At 38.9% G+C, this 17,880-nt stretch overlaps 1 protein-coding gene across 7 annotated transcripts in view; it reads right to left on the bottom strand.

Annotated features, from left to right (window-relative positions):
- The window catches only part of Nfib (nuclear factor I B), a 219,664-nt gene that overhangs the window by 61,799 nt on the left and 139,985 nt on the right, over positions 1–17,880 (bottom strand). For all 7 annotated transcript variants that reach the window (XM_031377750.1, XM_031377749.1, XM_031377748.1 and 4 more), the window contains exons 4-6: positions 10,174–10,242; positions 3,994–4,114; positions 894–1,012 (exon numbers count right to left, since the gene is read on the bottom strand). In XM_031377750.1, the coding sequence (XP_031233610.1) occupies positions 894–1,012; positions 3,994–4,114; positions 10,174–10,242 (309 nt within the window). The remainder of the gene's footprint in view (positions 1–893; positions 1,013–3,993; positions 4,115–10,173; positions 10,243–17,880) is intronic.

Genomic DNA, 17,880 nt, shown 5'->3' on the forward strand with positions numbered 1-17,880 from the left:
AAAAAAGAAAAGAAAAGAAAAGAAAAGAAAAGAAAAGAAAAGAAAAAAGAAAAAGAAAAATCCTACATTCTGGGCTGGGCTGAAAACCATTAGGGCAAAACACATCCTTTTTACATTTTTAAACACAGAATTTGATTTTAAAAAATGTACAAATACATTTTATGATGCTTCGACAAAAAATTTGTTTGCACACCTGTACAGACAAACCAACAACAGTTGTAATTAGCTGATTTGTCTATTCCACATCTTTACTATCTCCTTATTGTATAGAAAGGCATGAATATGTCTTATTAAATAATAGAGGAGATCCAACGCATTTCAAGAATAAAGACCAAGTCAGATCCCAGAAAGCTAAATCATACTTTTATAAAATTATGCTTCTCCTCAACAATCCTACAACCAAGTCATACACAGGTCCACCTAGGAAGCAAATAGATTAACTTAAACTCAGTCTCTTAAATTATACTTTGATCTGTTATCTGTGTGCCACCCACTTCCAGAAGAAACTACAGCCTCCTGTAAGTGAGAATGCTACCTGATAACTGCCTAAAATTTGCTCCTCCAAACAGACTCACAGAGGAAATGATGTGGGCTTGTGCAATCTGAACTTGCCACTCTGTCAAGACTCTACTGTCCAGTGTTGATGGACCCAAGTCAGTTGCATACATAATCGCAGGCCCCGAGAGACTATTTTGTATGAACATAAAGGTATACTAAAACGGGACTTCTGTAACTTTGATAATATGTGATCACTCTCATAAACTATCTTTAAAATAATTACTGAAATTATTTTGCATTTAGTCCATACTGGTTCTCAGGAACAGCAACTAAGTGCAACATGAGATAAGCAATGCTACAGGCTCCAGTGCCCTGGGAGGTGCCTCCCTACCCACCTTGATCACGTTCGTGCCATGTTCGACTTCCAGCAGCTGGTGAATTTGGAGACGGGTAAAAGTCTCCTGTAGGACTTGGCTCCATATTTTCATCTATGGATATAGTTTTGGGTCTTTTGCTGTTAAAATATAATAATGAAGACATTAGTGGCCATTTCTGGGAAGATTGTAGCATTTATTTTTAAAATGAAAAATAACTCACAGAAACCCAAGTTAAAGAGTTAATTTGAAAGAATGGTGGGTATTCCAGACATCCACAGGAATACTGAACATGTGCAATAGTATGTATTCTGTATCTTTTGTGTGTGCCACCTATCCCTCTGCCTACCTGACAAAAACTGTTTGCTCTAGTTTTCTTTTCAATTTTTTTTCCTCAGAGAAATGTAGTCACTAAAAGTGAACTCTCAGTGTGTCTTTTCTGCTAATATGCAAATTTTGCTAAGATACACTGATTTAGCTTGTGTCTTTGATGTTAATACTGTTCATTGCACAGCACACCCATAGACAGTGCAAGACTTTGTTGTTAGTTTGGAGATAAGGCACTGGATTTGGGCAGGGAAAAGTTTCGGGGATCCCATGTTTGGACAGCCACTTATTAGCTCCAGTAGCAGGTTCCTTGATGCAGCTGAGCTCAGTTAATCACCTGTAAGGTGGAAATCATAAAACCTAGTTTGGCTGAGAGATGAAGTGAGCTAATACCTATAAAGCTCTCAGTTAAATGGCTTGCAGTTTGAAAATGCTTATTAAATATTAATTATTAGTGCTGACCTTGTAATTAATAACATGAAGACCATTTCTAGAACTTTACTAGTTGTAAGTAAGTATACAATGATCTTCCTTAAAGAGATTGGCCTTCCAGGTCCTTTATTCTTAAGCTCAACCATGAAAAATGATTACTGACAAATCAAGTGGTGTACTTTAAGAAAATACTTTGAATGGAATAATCGGACTTCCTTCTTACGAAGGAAAGCAGGCATCTGCTACAAAGATTAAAAGCTATAGTGATGTTTGAGACACTCTACTTTGGTATGCTTCAACCAACACCCCAGTAAACAGCTAATGATTGACTCAAAAATGAATACTTCCTCTTTTTGAAAAGAATTCTGACCGGTATGGTACCTGTGTTCATATGCAACAACCACAAAATACCTCCTGGATTGACTTTATGCACTATTAACAATTGTAATGTCACCAAAGTTTGGAACTGTAGATTATCTTTAAAAATACATGTATACTAAGCTCCCATTTTTAACAAACAGGGAGACAAATGTGGACAAATTCAGTGAATTTATCCAGGAAAAGTGAACAGAAGTAGTCACGCCAGGAAGAAGGAAGGTCTCCCAGTCAGGGCACTTCATGCCCGAGCCCTTGAAGCCTGTTCACATCAGTTTCTTTGTGGATACACTGGGTTAATTGTTGGCTAGGAATCCCTGGAGTACTGACATGATTGAGCATGACAATTTCTCCCCATGACAAAGCTTACTAGAAATGATATTATTTCTTTGGTCCCTATCAAAGTGTCCAATTTAGAGAGTGTTCATGTTTTTTAAATTCTCCTTTTAATGTCATTCACTTCCACCACGAGTCAGCAGAAGTATACAAAGAAAGGAGGAGGAATTATTTCCACAAGGAACGAGAAAGAAACATCTTTAGGCTCTGCTTATTTAGGCTGGGCTTATTTGGAAAGACACCGGATCTGATACTGAGTGGCCATGGGGAAAGACCTGTGCTTTACAACGCTTGGATCCACAGGAGGAAATTCAAAAATCCTAATTCCCATTTTAAATTTTAAAAAGACCAAAGCACTTTTAGGACTTCAACAAATCAGAGATAATTTTAGTGATAATAAACCCAATTATCTTGATATACAATCTAATTACATGAAAATACAGTTGGGTTATAAATGTTATAAAATCGACCTTACTTTATAAACACATAAATATGGATATTTCCACAGAGGCAATTAACTTTCATTACCGAAAAAGTCGAGAAAAATACTTTTCCAGATTGTCTTTTATTTTTAAAAATAAGCATAATGCATGCTTTGGGGGGGACTTTGTGTACATCCTTGTGCTAGTCTGTGGATATACTGAATGCTGCAGAAACGCAGCAGGACTTTATACATGGAAGGCAAAACCCAAAAAGGAAAAAATAAAAATACCCCTCTATCTCTATATTTACCTTGAATCAAAATTACAAGAGTGTCAGAGAAAGTAAACACGTGAGCAGAGAACTAAAAGGCAGGCACCCTCATTCTTCAGCGTCGCCAGACCGGCTGGCTAACTCAGTTTCAGAGCGGCTAGTGCTTTCCTTGGTACCAGGAGAGTTAACGGATTTAGTCAGAGAACCTCAAATAATTGAATATTGCAGACTCAAATCAGGCTTTACTTTTAAGGCCAGGGGAATGACATCTTTTTCCATGTTTTATTCCATATGAATGCTTCCATATGTTGTCAGCACAGGTCTTTCCCCATGGCCCAAGTGCAGATGCGTAATACAGGAAAGTCACCAGGATGCACTGGCTACGCGTGAGGGTTGCTGCAGCAATATTACTCGCACTTTTTTAAAATTGGTATTTTATTTATTTACATTTCATATGTTATCCCCGTTCCCGGTTTCCCCCCTGCAAACCTGCCATCCTCCCCTCCCCTTTGCCTCTATGAGGATATCACTTACGCTTTTTTAAAGTTTGGTTTTTTTTTTTTTTTTAAAATTTGTGTGTGTGTATGCTCTGCCCATATGTGTATGCCTGGTGTCCATGGAAATCAGAAAACAGCACTGTATTCCCTGGCACTGGAGTTTCTGTATGGTTGTGAGCCACCCACCATATGGGTGCTGAGAACGGAACCCAGGTCTTCTGGAAGAGCAACAGGTGAACTTGACCCCGGGCCATCTTTACAGTTCCCAGTATCACTTCATTTTCCCCTCAAAAAAAGACTTTAAAGGTGACAGCAACTACACCCGGTGCGAGAATATCAAAATAAATGATTCTGCAAAATTTTGAAGTGTGTGTGTTGCCAGCGGAATACCTATCTGCCTTCTTAACTGGCCTGTCTGACTGCACAAAGGGGGAGAGCATGCGTAACATCTTTGTCATTACCTGCTTGGTGGAGAAGACAGCGACCTCTGCAGGTTCACACCAGAGTTCATGTCATGATAGTACGGTTGGCTGGGAATTTCTCCGATTGGGAAGTTGACTCCAGTTCCCTGGGTTATGGGTGCTGAGGAATAATTAGTTTTAAAGAAAGGTTATAAGTGATATTCATTGTTACCTCTGTTCAAATATAAAATCCTGATTTTTTTCATGGCTCCAGGCAATATTTGATATCCCCTGAATGCTGCGGATAAGACCCAGAAACCTCAAGTCAAATCCAGACACTCACACTAGGTACCTGGATACCGCTTTCCCTGATTGTAATACCCAATCATCTTCATTCACTCTCCCATATGATTGGTCACTATATCTGTCAGTATAGTATGTATCCCCAGTCTGTAGATGTAGGCAGAGCAGAACAAATGATCATTATTACTAAGCACCAAATGAGTGGCTTGCACTGAACTACATCAGACTTTCACAAATAAAGCTTACTATCCTGTATTAGTTTTAACATCAACACTAAAATAGATTTAAAAACATGATGGTTAGCAATGTCTGGTGGCACACACTTGTAATGCCAGCCCTAGGGAGTTTGAGGCAGGAGACTAGAGAATTCAAGGCCAGACTGAATTATGTAGCAAGTCTGAGGCCAGTTTGATGTATAGAGTGAGACCATGTCTCAAACAAGACAAAATAAACAAACATAAAACCACCATGTGCATAATTTGATTGAAGTAAATCTTGAGTTGTGGCAGGAATAAGTAAAGTTTATGAGTATGAAATAAAAGCCAAGGTGTTCTGCAAATACGCATGCAGGCAGGTTTTATAAATGAAATGTTCACTGCACCTTCACTCCATATGTTAAGAATCTCAGGAGAAAGACAGACTTTCAGTCCAAGCCCCCTGTCACTTATACAGAGTGTCCCTCACTTTCCAAACAACAAAATAAAAAGCTAGCACATACAATTATTAGGGATAAAACAATGGGAACAGAGGCAGCCCAGCATCATGTCTTTGGCACATGTGTTAATCAAAGGTGAGCTCTCTTCCTTTATTTTCTCTCTAATCCTTCTCTGATAAAATAGAGTCGTTGGCAAATATGGAACTGTTCAAGAACATGCAAAAGGCAGGCACAGACAAATGGACCTACTTGCTGGAAGTTTATTCTTTAAAAAGCTATTGTTTGGAGACTGAAGAGACAGTTCCATGGGTAAAGTCCTTGTTGTGCAAGAAACAGAATCTGAGTTTGAATTCCCAACATCCATAGAAAACCAAGTCTGTGCACCTGTAATTCCCGTGCTGGGGGCAGTCCCTGAGCAGCAAAGTCCAATGATAGACACTACCTCAAAACACGAGGTAAAGGATGATAGAAGATCACATGTTGGCATATGGCCTGCACATGCATGTTTATGTATGTATACACATGTGAATATAAACATTCATGTATATATATATATATGTATACATATATACATACACATATATAGATGAAGGGAAGGAAAGAAGGAAGAAAGGAGGGAGGGAGAAAAGGAAGGAAGGGAAGGCAGACAGATAGGTGAGCAAGCTACAAATCAGACAGGCTAGTGCCTGAGTCTATAGCAAGCAGGCATCGCAATGAATATTAAATATTCTTAGATACATCTGTCTTCAATAAACAAACAGTGCAGTTTTCAGAGAAAACAAAACACTTCAGCAAACTTTAAAATACCTGGGAAATTTAGATAACAATAAAACTTCCCCAATGAGTAACATAATCAATGTATTCTATACATTTTGCAGAGAGAGAGGACAGTAGTGACATGAATGGTGAGAGAGAGAGAGACAGAGAGACAGAGACAGACAGAGACAGAGAGACAAAGACAGACAAAGAGAGAAAGAGAGGCTGACTGACTGACTATGGAAAAGCCCTATATATTAAGTAGACTTTGGAGAAGAATCAAGGTAGTGAAAAAAGACTTTTCCAAGCTGATGTGACTATAGAAGTAAAGTCAGGATAGAAACAACATTAGAGGAGAACTAGGCAGCTGGTTTCAAGGGGCAGTGAGTTGGGCCAGCTGAACCCTCAAGCCTTCAGTAGTAGCTCTATCGAAAGTGTTCAGGAGACTTGGCGATAGACTTTTAGAGCTCTTGAAATCCACTCTGAACACACAATCTCCTTACCACGGCCTCTCCTAACTGTCTTCAGCTGAATGTATAACTACAAATGACCACTAATTTTCAAGAATTTTTTTCTCTTCCAGAACTCGTAGTAGCATTAAGATGTATTTTCTATCAATTTGATTGGATTTTAATATCTGTTGGTCCAAGATTAACTTTAGATGTTCTTAGGCAAGTATAAATAAAAGGCACGTGTTTTACTGAAGAGAACTAATCAAGGACTATATGTAGACAGAATTTCTCTCTACTAAAATACAGCACCTCCACACCAGGAAGAGTCTCAGCTCTAAAACTGGAGCCCCTGTCTTTTGTTAAGTTGTTCAGATTTTAATCACTGTGTTTAAATTATTTGATATACTTGAACCTTCTTTATAGAAAAAAATATCTTTAGCCTAAGTGTAAAGGCTATTTGAATTATTTAGACAGTTATAGTACTGATGTATTTTGTGGCCTGAAGTATGCCAGAAGTTTTAAAAAATGTAGAATTTCTTACTTCATTCATAGTAACCACATGACTTAAAATGTATTTGTATAATGGTGGCCTATGTCATATGAGAAGTGTGGTATGTGTTAGAACCAGGTAGCTGATTGCCTCATAGGATGTGAACAGTCTCCTGCCTCCTAGAACAGAAATGCATCTGCTTCAGGTCAGAGTTAGACCCTCCTGTGGAGTCCAGGTGCATGACATATGACAGCAATCTTTTGGTTATACCCTTACCTAATCCAGCAGATGCCAGAAGAGGCAAGTTGCCTGAAGTCCCCAATACGCATGTGCATTACTTTCTACTGAACATTTTCTTTGTTCTGGCCACTTCAGAAATCTGAGTTATTTGACAGTGTCTTGATAAAATTGACAGGAACCTTACAGGTTGTATCGTTTAGATACATTTTTGTAGTGGCATTAGGATTGACTACAGTTCACTTGGCCAGAAGCATGCTGGGTATAGTATGCAGTAAAATGGTAATTAAAAAACAAAACAAAACAAAACAAGAAGAAAAACAACAACCTTCAGGGTTAGGTATGATAATGGATGTCTTTCATTTCAGCACTCAGGAGGCAAAGGCAGGTGGATCTCTATAAATTCAGGGACAACTTGGTCTATACATTGAGTCCAGGCCAGTCATTGATACATTGTGAGGCCCAGACCTAAAACTGAAAAACTTAGAATGCATTCTGGCAGTAAATGTAAAGTTATTGAAAAGAAAGTAATAATAATAATAAACATAACTAAAAACTTCAAACCATACACAGATTCTTGAGCAACCCGAGAGCATTTGAGAAGAGTAAGCCTGCCAGGTGTTCCTGCTTTTAATCCTCCGGAAGAGCCCAAATCAGATAGAAACATGACTCTTAGCGCCTCTTCTAGACAGAGCTTTAAGAAAGCCAAAAGCTACAAACCTTGGCCATGGCATGCCAATGTTTGTTCTAGAAGCCATACTCATTCGAACCTGAGTTTCTAAAGGCTAGAGGCCAGAAGCAACTTTTAGAATGGAGATAATATCCTTCAACAGAGTGATTCCTGGAATGCAACGGCTTCATTAGCCAACGTCAGCATGCACATTAGTAGGTCACGTGACAGTAAAATGCTAGAGGAAAGTACCAAGGGCAGGCCATGAATCAAGAAGCCAGAACCTGTAACACATAGCATAAGACTTAACTTATGTGCTGAAGTTTGACTTAACAAACCCCAATTTCATAAACAATGAAGTTCAACTGTGTAAACAAGATTATAGTGTGAATATATTAAAACACTGAGGAGAAAAGAACTTTCAAGGATCACAGAGACATCTATTTACATATGGAGGAGGAAGTAAATGTTTGCTGAATAAATTAGCTAAGGGATGAATATGGATAATTAATGTACTAATTACAAATCAGTAATGTTTGTTATGACACACAGCTTAAAAACCTCTAAGAAATGACAGTATAAATTAAGAATAAATGAGCGAAACATGTTAAAATTTACCTTGTTTCTGAAATGTTATGAAAAGGTATTTTTTAATTTATATTTTATGTTTGAAATTCCCATTTCTTAAAATGGGCTCTTGAAGATTCCACAGTGGCTTTCTTTTGATATACTTTGGATCATGCTGTCTGTAGTGGGGTACTAATCCTTTCTGACGGATGGCTTTACTGCCCTTCTTATAAGAAGGACAAAATCCATCGTGGGGCTTGTAAAATGGTCTAAGAAGAGGGCAAGGTTTCCTATGCTCTATAGCTGCACAGTTCAATATCTCTGCTAAAGAACAACTTTCAATACCTGCTTCCTTAGGGGATTTCTGGAAAATCACATGTGGCCTTGAACGATGGACTAGACCATCAGAAGCCTCTTCTGAAGTACATACATAAACTAGAGCTTTTGGGAGACACGTATTTAACTGTCATCCCAATGACCCCCAAGCAGATGAACCCATGACACCCATATCTACTCTAAATCCTGGCAGAGGAGACAAGGTATATAAGGTCTTGAATGACCATATGTCCCATTCTCTGATAAACGTGGGAATTTGTGGGTTGGTTTTTGTTTTGTTTTCTGGAAAGTTCACAAATCTGAGTTACTTGAGAAACTATAGTTCAAAAGAGAGTCAGTCTCCTGGGAGCTGAGAGACAAGAGTCCCCAAACAGGACTCCACAGCTGCTTGGTTAGTCTTAACATTCTTAGCTCACTATGTCTGGTCTTTACAGTTGGTTGTGGTCCTTATTCATAAACTCTGGAGTTGATACAAATGAAAAAGCAGGGTTTTGTTGTTGTTGTTTGTTTGTTTGCTTGTTTGAGCTCTGTTTTGAGAAAGGGGATTGTACCCCTGGTTGGCCTGGAGTTAGCAATGTAGCCCAGCTGGCTACAAGCTTCTTGCAATCCTCCTGCCTCTGACTCTGGAGTACTGAGATTACAGAAGTGTGCACATGAGGACTGGTAATAAAGATAAACCAAGGCCTCTCTGGACTTGCCACTGGATCATCTAAATGATATCAGTTCCAGGCCATGATACTTTCTATCAAAGCATGAAGTCAAAACATAGCCCTCAAGGTGACCTGAACAGTTTAAATAAAAGACTGGATCGGGAGGAAAACAGTCACCTCCTTTTATGTCATCAATGCAATTAATACTGGCATCTTGAATGTGTCTGCTCATACTAGCAAAAACCAAGAGCTGGTTAATCAACAGAGCTTTTCCTTGGCATAAGGAGCCAGCCAGGTGAGTTTACCCTAGAAAAACCCAATCCCGCTGGCCAAAAATGGTACCTCAGGTGAGGTGGCTGCTGTAAACAACTGGACATTGTTTGGACTAACAATGCTTTCTATCTATATCTGAGTACAATCTGCAAAGTTAATTTCTGCATCCCTTTGCACATTGCATGTGAGTGTGTATATCCTGTATACCGCCAACCCCCACCAAATCCCTATAACTGAAAAGCACTTATCTACAGGAAACTTATGTGGGTTATCATAACAACACAGGGTACATTTAATTAATCACACTTCCTTTGATATAAATGCCCATCTATGGTCACAGAGAGGACTGAACTGAATGGATACCAATATGATGACCAATGAGAATGGCCTAAACATTAGTGTTATACAACACAAAGCTTGGATGAGCTGAATGGAAATATTTTACAAAATTAGGTAATATATTTGGTTATTTTATTAGAAAATTTAAGATTTTTTTAAAAAATCGTAAATTTTAAAATTCAGAAACTTTTTTTATTAGATATTTTCTTTATTTACATGTAAATTTCTCCTTTCCCAGTTTCCCCTCCAAAAAACAAAGAAACAAACAAAAACAAACCCCTGTTGCCTCCCCCCTCCCCATGCCTGCCACCCCACCCTCTCCCACTTATTGGCCCTGGCATTCCCCTACACTGGGGCACAGAACCTTCACAGGGCCGAGGTCCTCTCCTCCTATTGATGATCAAAATTCAGAAACTTTTAAGTAATCAGTTTTCACACCATATTTAAGACTCAAAATATGCAGGATTTTAATGATCCTGTGTACTTGTGTAGTAAGAAAGGGGTTTACTTACTTCTGGATACCCTCACAAGCTCTGATACATTGAAGACTCCGGATTTTACAAAACTGTCCTCGAGGTACCCTGAAAACAAACATCAAAGGAGAACTGATTAGAATACACAGAGGGTAAAGATCCCAACTAAGTTCTAGACTTTGTTCTCTAGACTAGAACAAAAGCCAGGGATGCTTATTCTAAAGACAAGTAAGAATAGAACCCAAATATAAACTTTATCTGTTTTCTTAAAAATAAGAAATATAAATAACATATATAACCCATGGAATTTCCCATTAGTTTTCTAAATTTGTAAGTGGTAGGATCCTGTTTGCCATGGAAGACATAGAGAAGGAAGGCTGGGACACATTCTGAATGCATCTCATTCTGCAACACTGGGAAAGCCAGTGGACCTATTAAAAACGGGAGAGGGGGGAAGGAGATAGAAAGAAAAGGAAAACCATAACCACATCACAATTAGCACCTTGGTGGAAATGCTTCAAAGATCTCTCAAAAACAAACACTATTCCCTCACAAATCCTTCCCTGATTAAAGAACAGTGAACTGCTGCTACCAGAATTTCCAGCCTTGTTCCAGGGCCATTCAACAGAGGATCAAAACTTGACAAAGAATGGAGCAGAGACTGAAGGATAGGCCATCCAGAGAATGCCCCACCTGCGGATCCATCCCACATGCAGACACCAAACCCAGACACTATTGCTGATGCCAATAAGTGCTTGCTGACAGGAGCCTGATACAGCTGTCTCCTGAGAGGCTCTGCCAGATCCTGACCAATACAGACGTGGATGCCTGGAGCCAACAATCAAACTAAAACGAGCACAGGGACCCCAATGGAGGAGTTAGGGGAAGACTGAAGGAACTGAAGGGCTCTTATCTGGCATCAATGGGAGGGAAGGCCCTTGATCCTGTGAAGGCTTGATGCCCCAGTGTAGAGGAATGCTAAGGTGGTGAGGGAGGGAGTAGGTAGGGGAGCACCCTCATAGAAGCAGGGTTAGGGGGGGATAAGTTAGGGGGTTTGTAGAGGGGAGACCGGGAAAAGGGATAACATTTGAAATGATGTAAACAAATAAAATATCCAATTTAAAAAATAAATAAAATAGCATTCATTAAAAAAAGATTATGTAAACAAAATAACCAAACAAAACAAACAAAAAAACAAACCTTGGGACACAGTGAGTCCCTCTTTGTACCAAGTTAAATCTGTGAACCTTAAGTTTTCTTTGCCAATTTTCAACGTTTTCCTTACTCATCCTACTACTGGATTCCTCTCCTCAGTTTTTTTTCAAAGACTAGATGTTACAAATGCAGTGAATCTAGGCACACAGTCCACAGAGGACCCAGGCACGGTTCAGGTCCTCGAGGAAACCCTAGCTTGCTTGGGAGCTCATCGCATGGTGTCCAGAAGTTTTACAATTCTTATTTCTATCAAGCGTACATGATGAGAGTAGGAAGACTGTGAAGAGCTAACTTTAAGCTACCCCAAGGAAAACATAAAAGTCTCAAATGCTCACAATATTAGAGCAGAATACTTCTAGAGCAGAATACCCCAGTCTCAGAATCTCTCACGAGGTTAGATTTCACACACAGCTTCATAACTGACCAAGAATCAGACTCAGTACAGGGAGAGGACACATGGGTGTAGAGTTCCATGGAACCACCAAGTGAAAGATCTGGGAGGCAAACCCTGGCCTAAGTTTGCAAGCTAAGAGATGTTGGCCAAGTGAGTAGACCTTACTTTGTTTCAGGTTCCTTGTCTATAAATGAGAGATTAAAAAAAAAAAAAAAAATACCGACCTTCTAGAACTGTTATCAATACAAAGCAAGATTAAGCATTAAATCTAGAGTAGAAGAAAGCACAGTGTAATAAACCAGTAATCCCAGTGCAAAGGAAAAGAGGTAGAAGACTCTTCAAGTTGTGACAAAGTGAGATCCCTCCCAAAACAACGATAAACAGTAGTCAGATGTAAGTGCGACTGTAACAGCTTCCAGCAGAGTCACACCCTGAACACTGAGCCATGCATGCTAGATTCTTAGCAGCCTCTTATGAGTTATAAAATTTTAACTTAGAAAATTCAGCCACCCAGAATGCCTAAGAAGTGATTGCTGCACCGGCATCAGGGAGGTGAAGAGCCAAGCACGTGGGAGCGCGGCTTCCCACTCAACCTGCTCGCCCTTTTAGAAAACCCAAAAGAAGGCAAAAAGGAAGTACAATGTCTCATTTGATGATAAAGCCTGAAGTCCCAAACTTAGTAGCTACTCTGGAAATATATATATATGTTTATGCATATTACATAAACATATATATTTCTATAAGAATAACAAAATGTCCCTAGCTGATGCACTTCTATTTTAAGAAATTGCTTAAGCCATGAATTCTTCACTAAGTTCAATTTGCTTCAGAGATTACTGAGAAATTTCTGTGCAACCAGAACTCTATAAGGTGTTAGAAGTCATAAATGCAAAACAAAAAAAAAGGGGGGGATAGCATTGATTCCATTTTCCTGGATGGGAAAAAAAGATGTTTTAATGCTCTAGGCCACTGTAGATGGTGTAGTTTGGTTGACTAGCTTATTAAAGATTACTTTAAATGCATTTAATATGCCAAGCAGAAATGCACCAGTTAATTTAGCATCTCTGCAGCCAATCACTGTTCCACTCTACAGCTTGTCCTGTGTACGTGCTGCTTTCAACTCTCCATGTCCTGATGAATGACAACACACTCTGAGAAGCTGCCCCCACCCCCATCCTCTGCTTCCTCTGACCCTCTCTGGCAAACATAAAGTTGATCCTCTCTGCTCACATCACACCTCCTTAGTCCTGATTTTACACTTTACACATTCAGATTTTCCAAGATATTTGTTTCCAAGTATTAAATTCTTTGTTGGATTATCAGTTCCTTTATTTAGGGGAGTGACTAGGTTTTGTTTTTCCGCATATCTCCCTGGGCAACTGACTCATTGGCCTATATATAGAGTAACTACTAAACGAACCCAGGACAGTATTTTAAAATTCAGCCTTTAAAACCAAGGTCATAAATTAACAGCTTAGTGATCTTATAACAAGATAGCTATACTTGGCACAAAATCGATGGGTACTTCTACTGGCTCCATCTCTCTCATGAACTTGTTTGCTGAGGGGTTTGTTACAGGCATGTCTGCAACACATGGATCCCAAAATAGCTATGAATGTGGCCCAACACATTTGCAGATGACATGTTACAGTGTTAAAAGGCTGGACTTTGGGGTATAATAGGAAAAGTAACACTTAAGGCCAGATTACAGTTCTGGCACTGCTGTATTTTTTAATGTATAGCTTTCAGCATATAGTTCATATCAATAATGGAAGGATTCAAGCAAGAGCATAAAAATGATTGCAAAATAGATGTATGAAAGAGGACCACTTAAATGGCTACGTAGTCACTTGTCACCAAGCCTGACAACCTGAGTCTTATCCAGCACATACACACACACACACACATACACACACACACACATACACACACACACACACACATACACACACACACATACACACAAACTAATGAATAAGTGAATAAGTGTTGAACATTTCAGTATGTTTACATGAATTATATCACATGATACACAACATCTCAGAATGTAGGTGTCACCCTAAATTGATTTTTTTTTCATTATAACTAGGAGTGGTTATGGCTCTACATGTTCCTAAGTCACATTGATTAAGAAAAAGGTGGTATGGAGACACCCTGAGCCTAATCACAAGGGAGGGATTAACCCCCTTGAGGCTGATTTTACACAGCAAGATAGACAGGCAGTCAAATACAAAGTGATCAGGATTCCTCCGTGATAAGGGCTTGAAATCTACAAGTAAATGAAAGTTTTGTTTTATTTTGTTTTTTACCAAAATTAAGAAAACTAATGGAAATATATCAGAACCCAGATGATAAAATGAAACTCCCTTAGGATCCACTGAGCTCTGCTCCTACATAGCACATCAAGAGATCTGAGTGAAGCGAACATTGGCAAGCAGCAGTAATAATGCTTCCTGTCACTGAGCCCAAAGGCTAGGGGTAGGTGAGAAGCAGGTGATTGGGAGCTGAGTTTTGTGGTGGCATGTCATGTGTCTTTATATACAGCACAACCTTTGCGCTGAACAAGAGTCATCTAAGTCAGGCACAGAAAGGAATGGATGGCATAGCGCTTAGATGACTAAGTGCTTGCTCCCGTAGTCAGAACACAAATACTTGGGCAAACAACTAGGAAGGATCTTTCTCACAGTGGGCCTAGAACCCTGCAATAATATAGTCAGAGATTCAGCAAAATGCCAGGGTACTGCTGAGGCCATAAAACCTATGGTAGCCTCCAGGCTATGGAGACTTAGAGAAACACAGTTTCACATGGAACACGGTCTATTGTAAATCTCAACAGCTCATGCAAAGGCCAGATATCTTCAAGTAATTTGGAGAGATTCCGAGTAAATTCCCTTCATGGACCAAAGGAAATGTGCCCATCTTTGAGGCAGAGCAGCTGCTTAATGGTTATAGAGCAATATTACACAACAGCATAAGCCAGGAAGAAAGAACAACTCCGCATTTGTGTGATGCTGTATTTACATACATCTATGCTCTTTAAGAAAAAAAAAATTGAGTCGGGAAATAAAGAGCTCCACAAACATAAAAGTCTCAAAGGCAATATCAAATTATATTATTTTACTTCTCTTTTTATTTTTCTCTAACAAAACAACAGTAAATCACTACTCAGAAGTTAATACAGTGTTTAACCTCCTTTACAGACAATAACAGAAGGGACACAATGGCATATCTGTTAATATCTCAAATTATAATCAGCACCATTTAAATGTTAAGCAACATTTACATAGAAAATCCAAGGGAAGAATGATAACACTCATTTTTATGGTCTACTGTGTTCTATTCTTGAAATTAAAAAAAAAAAAAGCCACAGGGAAAGCAGTTATTAAATTCATGAGAGCCGTCTTCAAGTATTTGTTGGCTGTTAATGTAGATGGTAGATTAAACTTATGCTGAATAATTTCAGGAACTGTTTCCTGGCTCCATCAACAGATTTACCATCCAATGAGAAAAGTCCTAAAAAGCAATGTGAAACTGCAATGTTAATCTTAACCATCACACGCCTAGTGACTATGCTAAAACCTTCTAGGCCACAGCTTGACAAGGGTCACCACAGCCATGTCACCATTTTAGAGATGAGGAACTCTCTGTCTTCAAAGGTAGAAAGATCCCTGTTGCATCCAAACGGCACCACCGGACATAAGAAATCTCAAGTTGGGTTAAAAATAAAAGCTACAATAACACCTCCTTATGAAAAAGCCCTCAGATTCCACGTTCTTCGTGTTTACTCCCCCATGTTACTTTTCTCACACTGTGTGTTCAAATGACAGGTACCATCTAGCCTTTGATTCCAATAGTTTGTTTCCATCAACAGAACAAGATGATGTAACTCCCCACTTATGGGAGCCAACAGGATCTGGGGAAATTACCTCACACAAGCTCTCTCAGCACCACAGACCACAACTAAGGCACTACTGCTTTTCTGGTAGAGGTGTTATATACGCAGCTCAACTCTCTGCCTCACCAATCACTAATCAGAAACATCTATGGTTGAATCCAGAAATGGATCTGATTCTCGATCCATAGCCACGAGAACATCTAGAATAGTTTGTCTTTCAATATAAATTACAAGTACTTGAAGCAAGAATTAAATGATGAGTATTAAAAAAAAAAATCTCCAGTATTTACAGACTCAGACAGTGCTGGGTATATTTTTATATATTTTTAGCATTCCTTCCAGTTCATGAAACTTTCTCCTGTGCATCTTAATACATATAATTATGTGGTTTTATAAAAATTAAAACAAAATTAATTTAAACAAATCCATATGCTAAAATTTTTCTTTCGATATCCTGTCTTTTCCTGTTCCAGAAGCATGATTTCTATGACTACGCTGCATACTTGATATGATCATTTTTTTGGTCATTCTCTTACTGTCTGGCATTTCAGGTTATTTCCCATTTTTAACAAATACTATAAACATCACCTCCATTAAGATCCTCATACACAAATCTTTGTCAGCAATTCTTATGATTTCCCTTTGGCTGGAGTTCTCAGAAGAAGGCTTACCAGGTCAAAGAATATGCTCTCCCAAAGCTCTTGCTAAAAATTATCCAGCTGCTTTCTATGACGGTTTCTGCCCAGTCAGATTCCCTGGGACGAACGGCAAGCTTGCCACCCCACCAACCCATGAGACACACTAGAAACTGCTTGTCATTAACTGTGGCAAGTTGATCTGAGCAAGACATCACAGCAGGAATACTGAAATTTCCATTTACTTCATTAAGATAAAACTGGAAAATTTTTTTGACAGATACATATGTATTATTTCTTTGTCAGGAACTTTGAAAATAGAGCTTTTGGAAAAAAAGGAATATAACCCAGACAAAAGCTAAACATTGAAAGTGTGTAAAACAGAAGTGTACTAACAGGAAAATTTATGCTGAATGTTACTTCTAAACTGTTGAATTTAAAGACAATTTTGTGAATACTTTTCTTGTCATTTGAATAAAGCCTCACTAATCTTTATTTCTCCACTTGAAATTTTTCTCTGAATACAATGGCCTTTGACTTATCAAACTGTTATAAGACAACAGTGGTCCCTTACACCATTTGTTGATACTTTACAGTACTGGAATCACAATTGATCCATGTTCATCATGGAGGACAGTTCTTTGCACTGATTGATAAAACAGGTCCCTCTAAGTTTTCTGTGAGTGCCTGGAGGAGTACTGTAGTAACTTTGTTCCTGTGACATTATCATACCAGAGTGATGGGGACACATCACAAAATGGACCGGAAGACAAAACAAAGCATGGCTTGAGAGAAGTTCCTAAAGGTTTAAGGGAAACTCCCTGATGAAATCATCTTCTAGCCTATGTCTGCTTCTCAGACAAGACTGTGTGCAAAAGTGACTTGTTTTCTGCTTCTGAGATGATGTCCATATTCAAAACTATATATGATAGAGCCTTACCTTCTCAACTGACTTGAACTTCCCATGCCGGATGTTGGAAACAGTGATTATTAAATGGAAACATGATCTCAGTCTATAGTCAAGATCCATATCCTAAAATTCTGATATTATTTTTGTGTGTGTGTGTGGTATCAGAGAATCAATAGTGCTGCATGCATGGTACAAAAGTATACCACCAAGCTATGGCCCTACCCTGTTAAAATTAATTTAGAAATAAGTTTATCCTTAAATATCAATTCTGAGTAGTGACTGAATTAAGAAGTCAGAACACAAATATAATAAAATTTTATATTCACTCCAAGAAAATTTTCACTTTTTGAAAAGAGGTATTTTATAGTAACTAATGTGCACTTGCTTTGTATAGTGTAGCACTGTGTGTGTGCCTTTTCTCTTGTCTGTAGAAGTGGAAGATATAGCTCCCTCTAAAGCAGAGAAACCTAGTTCAGTAGTGGTGACTCCAGTCACTTAGGTGACACACTAAAGCAGGTTCTCTATCCTCTTCTCTGAGCACAGAGGAAATCTGTGCAAAAGCATGTCCCATGCACACAGGGTAGCCTGCGCCTCATCCCAGAACCCACAAGAAAGAAGATCAGCTCCCAAGTCATCCTATGAGTCCCTTGTGTGCACTACGAAATACAGGCAGGCACACACACACGGGGGGGGGGGG

The sequence above is a fragment of the Mastomys coucha genome, unplaced genomic scaffold (assembly GCF_008632895.1).
Source record: "Mastomys coucha isolate ucsf_1 unplaced genomic scaffold, UCSF_Mcou_1 pScaffold18, whole genome shotgun sequence".
Classification (NCBI taxonomy): Eukaryota; Metazoa; Chordata; class Mammalia; order Rodentia; family Muridae; genus Mastomys; species Mastomys coucha.